At 36.6% G+C, this 13,406-nt stretch overlaps 2 protein-coding genes across 2 annotated transcripts; one reads left to right on the top strand and one right to left on the bottom strand.

The window, feature by feature from the left end:
• The first annotated feature begins 672 nt into the window (after positions 1–672).
• On the top strand, positions 673–3,150 carry LOC149770031 (uncharacterized). Its single transcript, XM_089949508.1, has 3 exons — positions 673–1,010; positions 1,301–1,412; positions 1,825–3,150. Exons 1-3 carry the CDS (start codon positions 746–748, stop codon positions 3,011–3,013), a joined length of 1,566 nt encoding a protein of 521 aa, XP_089805634.1. The 5' UTR covers positions 673–745; the 3' UTR covers positions 3,014–3,150.
• Positions 3,151–3,441: 291 nt separating this feature from the next.
• LOC149770030 (uncharacterized) lies at positions 3,442–6,559 on the bottom strand. The gene is made up of 2 exons (XM_089949504.1): positions 5,473–6,559; positions 3,442–5,112 (listed from the first exon to the last, which is right to left on the bottom strand). Exon 2 carries the CDS (start codon positions 5,092–5,094, stop codon positions 3,556–3,558), a length of 1,539 nt encoding a protein of 512 aa, XP_089805630.1. The 5' UTR covers positions 5,095–5,112; positions 5,473–6,559; the 3' UTR covers positions 3,442–3,555.
• Positions 6,560–13,406: the final 6,847 nt, after the last annotated feature.

Here is a 13,406-nt window from a genome sequence, read left to right as displayed (position 1 = left end):
TGTCTTACATTGCTTTATATCGAGAACAGGGAGTTATGGCACTGCGTCAAAACTGGATTTTGAAACTCTCGCACATACTAAAGTAAAATTGCTTTAATCGTTCTGTCCTTACTGTCGTGCCCAATTTGTTACTGAGGTATATCCAAGTAGAATCAAGTAGTCGAGTCTTTCAAACTGTTAGGCACCGTTTCAGGGACTGGGATGATGGAACAAATGATTCGGAACCACCTATCGGCAAAAGTATCCGGTTGCCGCCTCTGGCTGGCCAGAAGAACACAATTAATTTTACTATATGTTCTCTACATTTGTTTCTCAGTACTGACCTTTCCACAATAAAAATCATATGCTAATCTAAAATACCTTCAAAGATGACTTTACGGTGAAGTTCTTGTCAAAGGCTGACCTGCTCTTTTTTTATATGCTAGGCTGTCATAGCAACATTTAAACAGAACACAGATTTCACTTCCTGATCATCACCAAGGCCTTATTACTCACTGTGCACTGTCGCCGAAATACACACGGACAACCACACCCTGAGCTCATATTCTCAAGAATAAACAATTACCTTTAAATCCCCACCAAACATGCATAAATAAAACTCTTCTATCACCATCAAAATGAGAGGAAAATATGTTCTAAAAATAGACTAGAACTACGGGTACTGAACTGGAAGTACTAATACATAGTTATCATATGACGTCATAACATACGGGCACCGTAAGGTCATCCGCCATTTTGTGGGTCAATGAGTTTCATGCGCGTGACTGTTTATCACCTGAATAAAATTTGCAATCGCACAATGGTTAATACATGCTGGGTTAAAGGTTGTTCAAACCGTGCAGACGATTCCGTGAAACGTGGCTTTTACACAATACCTGTTGTCAGGAAATTTGAAGGAGAGCAAACGAAAACATTAAGCGAAGAGCGACGACGGACATGGTTGGCCAACATCAACAGAAAGGACCTGCCGTCGAAGCATTCAAAAATCTGCTCAGACCACTTTATTCAAGGTACTTTCATTGAATGTTGCATAGATTACTATCATTATTATTAGTAGTAGTATACCGTATATTTCTTACAGTGAATAACACAGAAACGTAGAAATTTGTGGCTGGTTTCGCTTTGTTTTAAATCTTAAAGTGCATGTGAACTACAGTTCTTACCATTGTTTTTCTAAGAAAATTTATGTTGATATTTCAAATATGCATTCACGATTCTAACTAGATCTTATCAATGCCATATATTATGTATCTAGTCACTTTGAATTATTTACTTTGTTTTGTTTTATTTTCTTTTTCAGGAAAACCTGCAGACTTGTATAGTCGAGCACATCCAGATTGGGCTCCCACCCTTAAACTTGGTGACTTATCTGGACCTTTGAAATCCAGGAAGAAAATGAAAACAGTGGAAAGGTACAAACTGATCAGTCATTAGCATGTCAAAGTAGTTTCCCTTATATATTGTATCATTTCCTCAGTTTGACAAATGTTACTCAGTTTAATACAGATAATTATATTCAAAACCAAATAAGAAAATTATCATGATAGAGTCTATCCTGTAATTTCATATTTATTTAATAAGGTTTTACTTTTCTAATAGTAATTACGTTGTTAATATTAAAGATACCATATTATTCCATTTATAAAACAAACTAACATGTGCTTTTCCTACGAAATGTGTTAAAAAAAGTTGATAATGTTGTATAATCAGTGGTGTGGTGCTAGATAGAGAAGGGAACGCCATTCCCCCAGCACTACACACCTGGTTTTACTCTCATATATTCTATTTGATAGAGCTTCCTGCTAAAATATTTTTGAATTATAGGTACATCCGAATGCAACACAGACAGAAGACCAGAGAAGACCATGATATAGCTAAAGTGTTGCTAGATTTGCAGCATTTTCCTGAAACATCTTTTGCCAAGGAAGGTGATGAATCTGCTGGTCACAGGGGCAGCTCTGTTTGTTCTTTTACAATCAATGGAAAGATGGAACCCGATCAAGAACTAACACCAGAGACTAACTCCATTAGCCAGAGTGTAGTTGACAGTGAAATTCAACACCTGATTACTGAAAATACACTGCTTAAAGATAAATTAAGCAGCTACAAAATGAATCAGGAATCATTTTGTGATAATGACGAGAAAGTTAAGTATTACACTGGAATGTCGAGCTACATGACCCTAATGACCCTGATTGAATTTGTTGCTCCATACATTCAAACCAGTAGAGGACTAGAAGTTTGGAAGTTTGAAAAAATCATAATGACACTAATGAGACTTAAGATCAACCTCCCCTTGCAAGATATTGCATACAGATTTCAGATATCAACATCAACCGTGTCAAGGACATTTTTAAATGTTATTCATGTTTTGTATATTAGATTAAAGCCTCTTTTGTTTTGGCCCGAGAGGGAGGAGCTTCAGCTTACCATGCCCATGGAATTTAGGCAAGATTTTGGTGGAAAAGTGGCCGTCATTATAGACTGTTTTGAAATATTTATACAGAGACCTAAAAGCCTAATGGCACGAGCTCAGACTTGGTCATCATACAAGCACAACAACACCATAAAATTTCTTATTGGCATTACACCTCAGGGATCTATTTCTTTTCTTTCCAGAGCATGGGGAGGTAGGGCAAGTGACAAATACATAACTGAAAACTGTGGATTTTTATCAAATTTATTGCCTGGAGATATTGTGTTAGCAGACAGGGGATTTAATATTTCAGACAGTATTGGAATGTACTGTGCTAAAGTAATTACCCCTAGTTTTACTAAGGGGAAATCACAATTGTCTCCTATTGATGTAGAAAATAGTAGAAAAATTGCACACTTGCGAATTCATGTGGAACGTGTAATCGGTCTAATGCGAAATAAGTATACCATGCTTCATGGAAAGCTCCCAATTGATTTCCTCATGAATGAGAAAGGAGAAATTCCAGTTGTTGACAAAATTGTTAGTGTTGCATGTTGTCTTATAAATATGTGCGAGTCTGTTGTTCCATTTGACTAGTAAGGATTTGTGAAATAATCATAGATTTATTACATATATATGAGATTTACTCTTTATTTTTGTACATCTCATAACTTTGCATACACGATATTCTTACATAATTGTGTCACCATTAAATATTTGTCAATTACATAGAATTATCTTGTGTTCTTAATTCTAAACTTTTTTACTTGTGTTCCTTACTTTAGTTCTACTGGTTATTGATGAGAAGATGCTATGAATAGTCTGTCCATCTGTTACCATTAGTCGGTGAACGCCACTCATTCTAATCAAGCTGGGGGATAGTCAATATGGTTGCCACTGTAGCCGTCATGAAAATCTTGTTATTACTACTCTGCATAGATGGTCATAACAAGGTGTGCTATAGAATAAGCAAGATATATAGAATACAGACAGAACAAAAAAAAAACACATTTGTACAGGGGAATGATTTATTCACTTTTAATTAATAGATAAGTATGCATGAAGATAAAAAGTACAACAACCACAATACGCTTGTATCCTGTTTTTTTTTTACATGCAAATGTCCTGAGAATAGCCTTCTAACACCTTTTAGGCCTTTTTGCTTTACTGCCATATACTGGACAACATTCTGGACAATAGTATGACCCTTTTGGTGCTTTAGTCATATTAATGCACTTAAAGTGAAGCCATATCAGTCTGCAGTTTTCATTGTCACAACCAACAACATTATCAAATGTTTCATCATGGGGTACTTGACATAAACAAATGAGGTCAGTGTTATTTCCTGGCACAGTCTGTCTATCATTGTTGGTGAGAGAGGGTTGCAACACAGATGCATGTAGCTTCCTTTCCATTTGTGCAACAGGTTCAGTGTTTGCGGACTGTGGTCTGGTGAATAATTTCCCTGTCAGTTCAGGCAGAATAACATGAACGAAGAATGATGCTGACTTTGCTTCTATATCTTGCCATAGCTTGGGGTTTGGCAGAATCCTTTCCACAGATATGTCCTTCTCTGTCCAGATAACAAAGTCACAAAACTTCTTTTTGCTTAGAAAGATTTGTGTTTGCACCTGATAATAATACTGATGGCATGTTTTTAATAGTTTGTCTTTGTCCAGGTATGAAATACTTTCATTTTTAATCTGTGTATCTCTCACACAATATGGACACTTCACTTCCACTGTTCCCTCTCCACAACAGTTACATAAAACAAGAGCATCGGGAGATGCTCCAATATGGGGAAATTCAGGGTTGATTATGAGACCACATTCATCAACTATGAGATTGTCATGGAGAGGCCCTATTTTTCTCCTGTATGCATTCACTGCATCTTTTTCATGCTGGCATCCCCACCTTGTTGCCTTATTAGAAAACTTCACTGGGTAGCATATGTCTCGTATGGTGGAAATCGATGGCTTATCAATGGAAGATGTGCACACGGCTTTCATTCTTGATGCTGTTATTCTTCCCGTTCTTAACCGGTGCCAATCTTTACACTCAGCTTGTCCACGAGTCAGCCTCTCTGCATGTTTTGCCTGTTCTGCAGTAACATTAATGGCACTGAACAGATTTTCACAATAGTTTACAAGCTCATGTTTAGACATTAGAGTACATTTGTCATCTCTGAGTTCACAGAGAGGCTTGGGAAGATCATTTGATATTATTCTTGGAATAAAGTGTTTCGCATACTTAGGCATGATTGAAAGCACCACAGGTTTGGTTTTTGTTAAAAATAACTTTGATGTGAAGTCATCGAATTCAGCATCTGTTGGTGCAGGAACATGTGGGAGAGTTGGCTTCGGTTTCTTTTCCTTGTTTTGGGTGGTTCCACAGATGGCATTTTCCAGGTTCCTTTTCTTAATTTCAGCTGACGTGAAATCAATTTGGGAAATTTCCGCATAGTCGACCTCGTCAATGCTTGATGGTTGTAACCAGTAGGCCTTTTCTTGAGTAACTGTCTTTGCATTTTCTATGCGCACAGCTGTCTCAATGTAAAAAAGAAGTGCACCAATATGACTGCATGCCTCCCCAAGGCCAGCCATACAATTACAATGGGCTGCCTCAACAATTCCTGTTTTTACTGCAATTATCCATGGCTTTAATGCTGTGTAATTCATGCGCTGTGAGTGTCATACCTAAAAATGCAAAGAGACTTCCAGTTAGTTCTTCACTTATTTTGAGCATTTTTAAATGGAATATGTGCATATGTAAACTTTTGCAACATATGCATACGAAAGCGAATATACGTTTGTTTACGATCTCCCCTCCATCCCTGTTTTTCCTTGCCAACCCTAGCACCACCACTCTACCATGGTTTATAAAAATACCATTAAATTTATCAGATATACAAGGATGACAATAATATTGTGTCAGTGGTATAATGTAATTTAATACTTCACAAACTAACCCCATAAAATATATACCGGTATAACTCTTAACTACTTTTGTAATGCTCTATACGAAATGGTATGAAGTAACAAATGTAATGAACTCACCCTGGCAGTAACCAACACCTTGTTGCTCACTTCAACGGCAAGGACGTCTTTGACCCAACCATTGACAAACTGGTTGTAAGCTTCAAGTGATTTGTAAGCTTTCAAATCATCTAACGTGTAAGTACTTTTCGTGTTTACCAAATAATTTAAAATGTCAATATAAGTTATCTCCGGTAGGCACTGGACGTTAGTCGTCATTTTTCTTTTGTCCATTTCATACGGATCAATTCCACCGATTAAGCTTAACTTTAACTCGTATCTTTCCAGCACTAGTTTTTCCAGTCCATCTTTGTACTTCATCTTGACTGACTTTGAAGCCATTTGTACTTCTGAATTGATTCCTTGAAAATTAAATCAGGTTTCATCGTCACGCTTGGCAGCAAGTACTCAACACAATGAGCTTGACCCACATGATGGCGACCGGAAACTGCTTCCGGTCACAGGCGAACGTAGTGGGAACTATGTATTGTGACCCCATTCCGGCTGTTAATTTTTTTGTTGTTGTTGTTTAGGCCGGTGCATAGAATCAACGGAACGCAACGAAACGCCGGAACGCAACACAAACACCGAAACGCAATATCGTATGGAGTATATACCATAGCTGGAAATAGTGAAATTTGCGACATTTTTTAAAAAAGAAAATTTACTATTAATAGTGTATAATACAATTTTTATATGAGTTTAATGCTTAAGCTGTTACTAATAAATTCATATTAGTATTGATCTATTAATAATGCCAGGATGAATAAACTTCGTGAAAATCAGCAATTTAAATAGCCGTACAGTGTAACTGTTACTATCAAGAATTATGCGTGGACAATTATTTTAATGATTTAAATACAAAGATACATGCAAAAATGGCACGTCAAATAATTTCTGTATTTATTTTGGATATATATCCCAACAAAATTTTGGGCCCGTGATTCAGAGTAGTTAAAATTTCCATATCGATTGTTCAATGATAATAATATTAATAATAAGAAAAAAAAAAGTACACGCAGTTTTCCTTTTATGACAGCTTTTCTTCAATACCCATATGTATTCACTTCTTTGTAAATGGCATTATTTGCCTATATTGCTAAAACATTAAGCTGCAAAAAAATTAAGCACTGGTCATTGAAGATTAACACCAAGATTCCAGTGAACCACTGACAGCAAATGTCAGACCTTTGCAGATTATACAGATTGCAGTGCCGGTATCAGGAAAGACTCAGCGATCACATTGTGCATTTCAAACTTTCTTTACATGTTTTCTGTATAATTAGTATTTAATACGTCACAACACTTTGATAATCCCAATTAAGACGCGAATACAAGTCTCTGCAATCACATCACTTTCCTATGCATCCAGTCTCAACAATTACTGAGACACTCCTGACTTAACTACCCAAAGCGATTATTGGTAAACTTTAGATATATGATACTTGTGCTGCTTTCTTCCCTTCACTCATAACGTTTTATCCATCATCATTTATACTTTTATTTCAAATTCATATATCTTTTAATGAACTATTCTTATTTTCTGTTTTCTGATATTTTGAGTAACTTCTATATGGATAATTTATTTATCTTTCAAATTACTGTTCATACTGAAACATTTTCACATGTCATCTAAAGATGGAGATATTGACAATAAATACCTTTAATTATGTACTTATATAATGAACACTTTGCCATATTGTTTCAGCATAAATAATTGGTGTTTAAGCCATTACACCTGTATTAAAATGATTTTTGTTTTGCACAGAGAAAATGTATGCTGTTTAATGAATGCGCTTTATTCAGATCTCACATAATGGTTTTTGGACCAACAGTAGAAAGAAGTTTGATTGCTTTCATGTCATTGTCTTAGAGACATTGTTATATTTCTGTAACAAATTTCGATTCCATAATTGGACTTGTCTATATTCATGTAATTTAAGATTTGTATGTGATTGTTTTATTTTTTGAATATCCAATAAAATTTTCTGATTGTATGAGACTTTCTCACAGCCACATATTTAATCTCAAGTTGTAACACTGTTTTCTTGACTACCCAGCTTTTTTGTATATCTTTTGATCTACACTAGAGAAACACGGGTTTGGAAAATTATGAATAAAGGTGTGCAGATTAGTATCAATGTTTGTGTATATAATGCAGTAAAAATGAACATCATTGAATTATTTACATTATTCATTAAGTTTTGATTATGAAATTCATAGTTACCATATCAATCAACACATTCTCCTAATAAATGCATTTAATGACCATTTGGTATTCGTAATCACAAAAGACCAAAATGATTAAGGCCTAGCAGCAGAGGAGGGGAACAGACCACTTAAGGGAAGGGTCACCCTTGTTATACAAAAAAAATAGTGACCCTTCATAGAGGTCAAATACCATGTCTACGATTATTGTTTGTCCCCGACATAATTGTAGACGAGCCTCCTCTGCTGCTCAATCTTCATCTGAATCCTGGGAATCTTCATCTGAATCCTGGGATTTTGTTTTATGTTTCAAGTAATATTCAAGTTCTGATGGTGGTTTTTCTATTTTTGGATTTATGTTTTTTCTTTTTCTGTAATATATCATTAAACTTCTGTATCGATCTCCACCGCAATTTTTGCAAATCTGATATAATCCTCTAACGCCGTTGTTACATCCAACACATCTTCGTGGACCAGCATGAGGGTTTTTCTTTATAAGATAATTATGTTTTTTGCAATATTCTCCACGACATTTTTTATCACATTTGTTAGTGGTTCCTTGACGCAGCCACGCACAATTGTTCATTATATTAATGATATCAGTTTAATTTTATCATCACCCCCCGTTATCCAAATATTTTATCAAGTCCAATACGATATCTTGTTCTAGGATAGTGCAAATTTATTGTTATAAACCCGTGCGGAGTAGTTTGCGCTCGTGAAAAGAAGTTTCTGAATTTAATTATATCCATGTCACCGCTGCACCAGGTTTGATGAATATTTCGCAACGTGTGTGCGTCTACGCCATTAAATACAACTAAAATATTACAGTTATCTCTGATCACTTTTGGTATTTGTGTGTATCGTTGAGTAACATAAATAACATCGGTATTTTTATGTCTACCACGGGAAAATATTCTGGCTGGATTTGATTGTTTATCTAGCATCACATCGTCGTATACAACTAAATTATTAATAAATCCGTTTAAAACATCAACGGACGGTGCTTCATCAATATCTGTTATAAACTCTATAACATCATTATTTTCGTCCAGTAATCGCGCGTTTTCGTTAAAATCTTTAAGTACTTCATAACATCGTTGATCATCAGCGGATGGTGCTACCAAATACAACTTATCCCATTTCAACCATCTCATTATCAGATTAAGTAATAATTGCGTCTTACCCGATCCAGATGGTCCCATGATAATCATTCTGATGGAATTCGGTAGTGCAGGATGGTGCTTAACTGGCTCTCGCTGCCGAGTTGCTGAGAAATCAATTATATCCATATATATCATGACATGAATTTATATTGTTTACGCTGTAAAGTTAAAACTCCAACCACTGATTTAGCTACGGTTATAACAAAAAATAAAAAATAGCGTATGGTGGAAAATGTTCTGTATGCGGTAGAAAGAAATTTTCGTTTTTACCTAATAGGCGCGGTGGTGATATTGCTAATTTGATGTCAAAGTTTCCAGGTTCTCCATGGGCTAAATACAGCGGAGAAAAACATCTACCAGGATATAATTATTGCGGTCCTGGTACTCGACTCGATATCAGGCTTGATAATCAGGATCAACCAAAACCAGGCGAGGAACCAGTAAACGCCATTGATCGAGCTTGTCATGTTCATGATGTAGCTTATAAGAGTAAAAATCTACAAGATAGGCATATTGCAGATGTGAAATTAGTTCATTCATTAAATTCCATAAAAAATAAAAATATCAGAGAATCATTAGCTAATTGGTTAGTAAGATCCGCGATGAAAAGTAAATTAGCGCTAGGGGCTGGTAATATATAATGGAATCGATTTATTATTCACCAATTGGATACTGGAAGGGTAAATCAGCAATTAGTAAACTCGCTGATGCAGCAGCGGTTAAACATTCTGCCGCTAGCGCGTGGTTGTCCAGGCAGGCAATATGGCAAATTTATCTACCACGTCCTAAACAAATTCAGTACGCGTATTTCAGTGTCAGTGTTCCTAATGAAGTTCATCAAGCTGATATTTTATTTTTACCATATGATACTGTACGTAGAAAAACGTACAAATACGCGTTAACTGTCATTGACGTTGCAAGTAGATATAAAGAAGCAGAACCGTTAACGACTAAAACATCTGCTGAAGTAGCCGACGCATTTAAACGAATTTATCAACGAGGTGGTCTGCGATGGCCACAGCTGCTACAGGTTGATCCTGGCAAGGAATTTCTTGGTCCAGCATCATCGTTGATGAAACAACATAATACCAAAATACGACGAGGGCATACTGCAATTCATCGTGATCAGGCGATTGTTGAGCGATTTAATCGAACACTCGCTGAGCGGTTATTTGGATATCAATACGCGAAGGAATTGATTCAGGATAAAAGATCTCGTGAATGGGTGGCAAGATTACCAAGCGTGATAGCTGCATTAAATAATGAAATTACACGAACAACCAACATGAAACCCATTAATGCAATTACCAAAAAAAATATACCAACACAACGAAAAGATATTGAAAAACAAAAAATATTGGGTGATGTTACAGTTAGATATTTATATGAGCCCGGCGAACTTGAAGGCGGTAAAGCGAGAGCGACTGATCCTATTTGGAGTGTTACCACGCATAAGATATCCACCGTGACAAGATCGCCAGGTAGACCCGCAATCTACGGACTAGATTCGGCTGCTCCTCAACGCGGATTTGTGCGTGAACAATTACAAGTAATCCCTACGGATACACAATTACCACCAAAATCACTTAGCTAGCACCCAAGGCGCTGGCGCCTCTGCGTCGATTACATTCAAGACAGGTCAACATGATATTTTCTCGTGTATGACCAAGATTGTTATTTTTTCTATCTACGGTAAATTGTCTTGGATCATTTTTCAGATACCGCCATAACATTATACAATTACAACTTGCACAATGATTATTCTGTTGTTGTTTTAGCGCATTAATAAAATCAACATCAAGATCAAAATTGCGTTTATTTTTTTTATCACACTGTTTATAACCGGATAATTTTTTTCTTATTACATCACCGTCAACATCATCATTGATCACTGACGAGTCCATGACGATTCGTCTCAATTGAGATATTTTTCTAACTCGAGACACTGCGAGATAAACCAAGTTCGACCATTCGATGTGATCATCAACGATCCAAACAACTGTATCAGTAATAGTTAATCCCTGAGATGAATGAATCGTCATCGCGTATCCGAGCGTCCACGGGGATTTATCAGCACGTAGAGCATCTTCAACAACATCAACGTCGACGGCAACAATATCATTCAATACAAGATTCTGTTTCCTCTTTGACTCTCCTGGTATATCAACATCGATATTTTGCCGTCGCGTATCTGCTGGTCGATAACATAGTGGAACTGACAACGTTGGAAACTTTTCTCGTTGTAACTGAAACAACTCCCGCTGAAGTGTATCACGAACTATCTTTCTACTTGCAACTATCAAATCGTTTGGTCGCCACTTTTGCATAAAGTCTTTCATGGGTGTTTCTGAAATTATCTCGCGCATTATTTCACACTGTATTTTATTCGGTTGTAGTCTGATTAATTTTTTACATTCCTTTAATGCTGCATCAAGTGCTCTATGATCATCAGCCACTACTTCGTAGTGATCAACGAAACTTTTCAGCCAATCATGTGGAGATGGTCCAGCTACAGGTGGTGGTTGACCGTGATCGCCGCACATTATCACAGCAGTATTTCTTGTTAACAACCAATCAAGAAATGTTTTTAATGTTTCTTGCGGTACAGTGCATATTTCATCCCATATTATAATCCTTGGAATGTATTTCTCTCCCATCTTTAAAGATGTCCATGTGTCACCCTTCCATCGAAAAAAGCTGTGATAAGTACAGGAATTAACACCGCGTTGTTTCATCTCTCGCGCGAGTCTATGTGTGGGTGTTAGCACGATCATATCCGAGTTCTGAAATAGTTCGATAGCTCGAGTGGTTTTACCACTGCCGCCAGGTCCGTTTAGATAAACCGTTTTGTGTCTAGTTATTGGATCGTATACCGATGGTAACAACGAAGTTGTCAACGTTTGATATTTTTTACAGTAAATATCTTTAACCGCAACATCAGCGGATTCGGAATAATCGAGCATATATTCATTTTTTATTCTCCACGAACCCCACGATGCATAAGTGCCTATGTTTAATCCTTCTAACAGCATTGAATGTTTTTTGCTTATATAAAACGAATCGGTAGCAACTCTGACGGCATGCGTAGAAACCTTATTTATCATCGATAATAGATTTATTGAAACATACGCGAGCATCGATGATCTTAAATGAGTATACTGAGGTGACTCACCGTCCATGTAGTTCACAATGGTACCTAGTTTATTTCCATTTGACAAGAAAGCTGTTTCTCGACTTACAAACGTGTTCTTGTTCGTTGTATCAGCGATTATAAAATCTAACTCAGCGTCGTCCATGATCAATCTTGTACAATGTTGTCTGTGATCATATGCTGCTCCTTGGGTAAATTTGCCAATTATTTTTCTACCAAGATCCTTCGAATTGGTTTCATCCGAATGTGGTAACCAAACTTCGGTTTGTTTTCGATATGATATAATTGCTTCGCTGATCGTCAGCGATATTAACATCGTGCAATCAAGCATATACCATAATAGTACTATTGGTGTCCACATTTTTTCTGAAAAATGTTTTCCAAACCAAACATAATAAATTGCATGGAGTCCTTTAGACATTTCGAATGACTCGATACGAGCAAATCCAGTCAGATCAAAATCCGGTAATGGTCCATTTATCGATACTCGCGTCATTTCGTGCGTGGGATGACCGAATCGCTCAAAATACACAGAACAATCTCCGTATCCAAGAAAACTTCCCGGATAACACGCAACCATATCAACTGAAATAACATCTCTATGATCGTATTTAGTATTCCATAGTCCGCCGTGTCCATATTCGACACAACTGGATACTATGTCATTGAGAAAATCAAACCGAGTTGGTTTCCACGAATTTTTCTTTCTAGCAAAATGAGCCGCAACGGACGGAACAGTAAAGCAGTTGGTCAATAATTCGTCAGTGTCATCAGTGTATTGCAGTGCAAGATTTTTCATTTTCTCGTGAAGATGATTTGTTCGATAAATAACACCATTTGGCCTCACAAACTGATCAAATTGATTATTTTCTTCCACGCAAGAATGAAATAACCATACTGACACAGGATCGTTTTTACTTATTTCGTTAATAAAATCAAACATGTCTCCGGGATAACATTTAACAGTTCGATCTCGTGGAAATATTGTTACTGCGTTAGTCCACGCGTGTGAGTTATGATCAATAATTTCGATCGAAGCTCCTTTTGATCTATATTTTGATTCATACAAAATTTCTCCAGTTATCGTCGCTACGGTTATTGGAAATTTTAATCTTTTTCCTAACTCAGCGACATCTTTCATAGACGCACCAGTATCTTTAACCATTTCTCCCCACGTGTTTATTATTTTACGTCTCTTATCCGTTAGACCGTTTCCACGAGTCAAAACGGTAAAATGTTCTGTTACTCGTTCAGCTACACAATTTATTTTTGAAAATTTCATCGGCGCTAGTTTATCAACGCTAGGTTTTTCATTTATCACATAGATTCCATAAATAACCGCGGTCACAGGATATGCTCGTTCATAATACGGTTTGTCAATACCTGTCAATAGACCTGGTTTGGAATCTTTACTTAGTACGACAGTTTTT

Source organism: Sinohyriopsis cumingii, unplaced genomic scaffold (assembly GCF_028554795.1).
Source record: "Sinohyriopsis cumingii isolate HCF-2022 unplaced genomic scaffold, ASM2855479v2 utg002842l, whole genome shotgun sequence".
In the NCBI taxonomy this organism is placed as follows: domain Eukaryota; kingdom Metazoa; phylum Mollusca; class Bivalvia; order Unionida; family Unionidae; genus Sinohyriopsis; species Sinohyriopsis cumingii.
The sequence above is the reverse complement of the archived record's forward strand: the minus strand, read 5'-3'. Positions and strand labels throughout refer to the sequence as shown.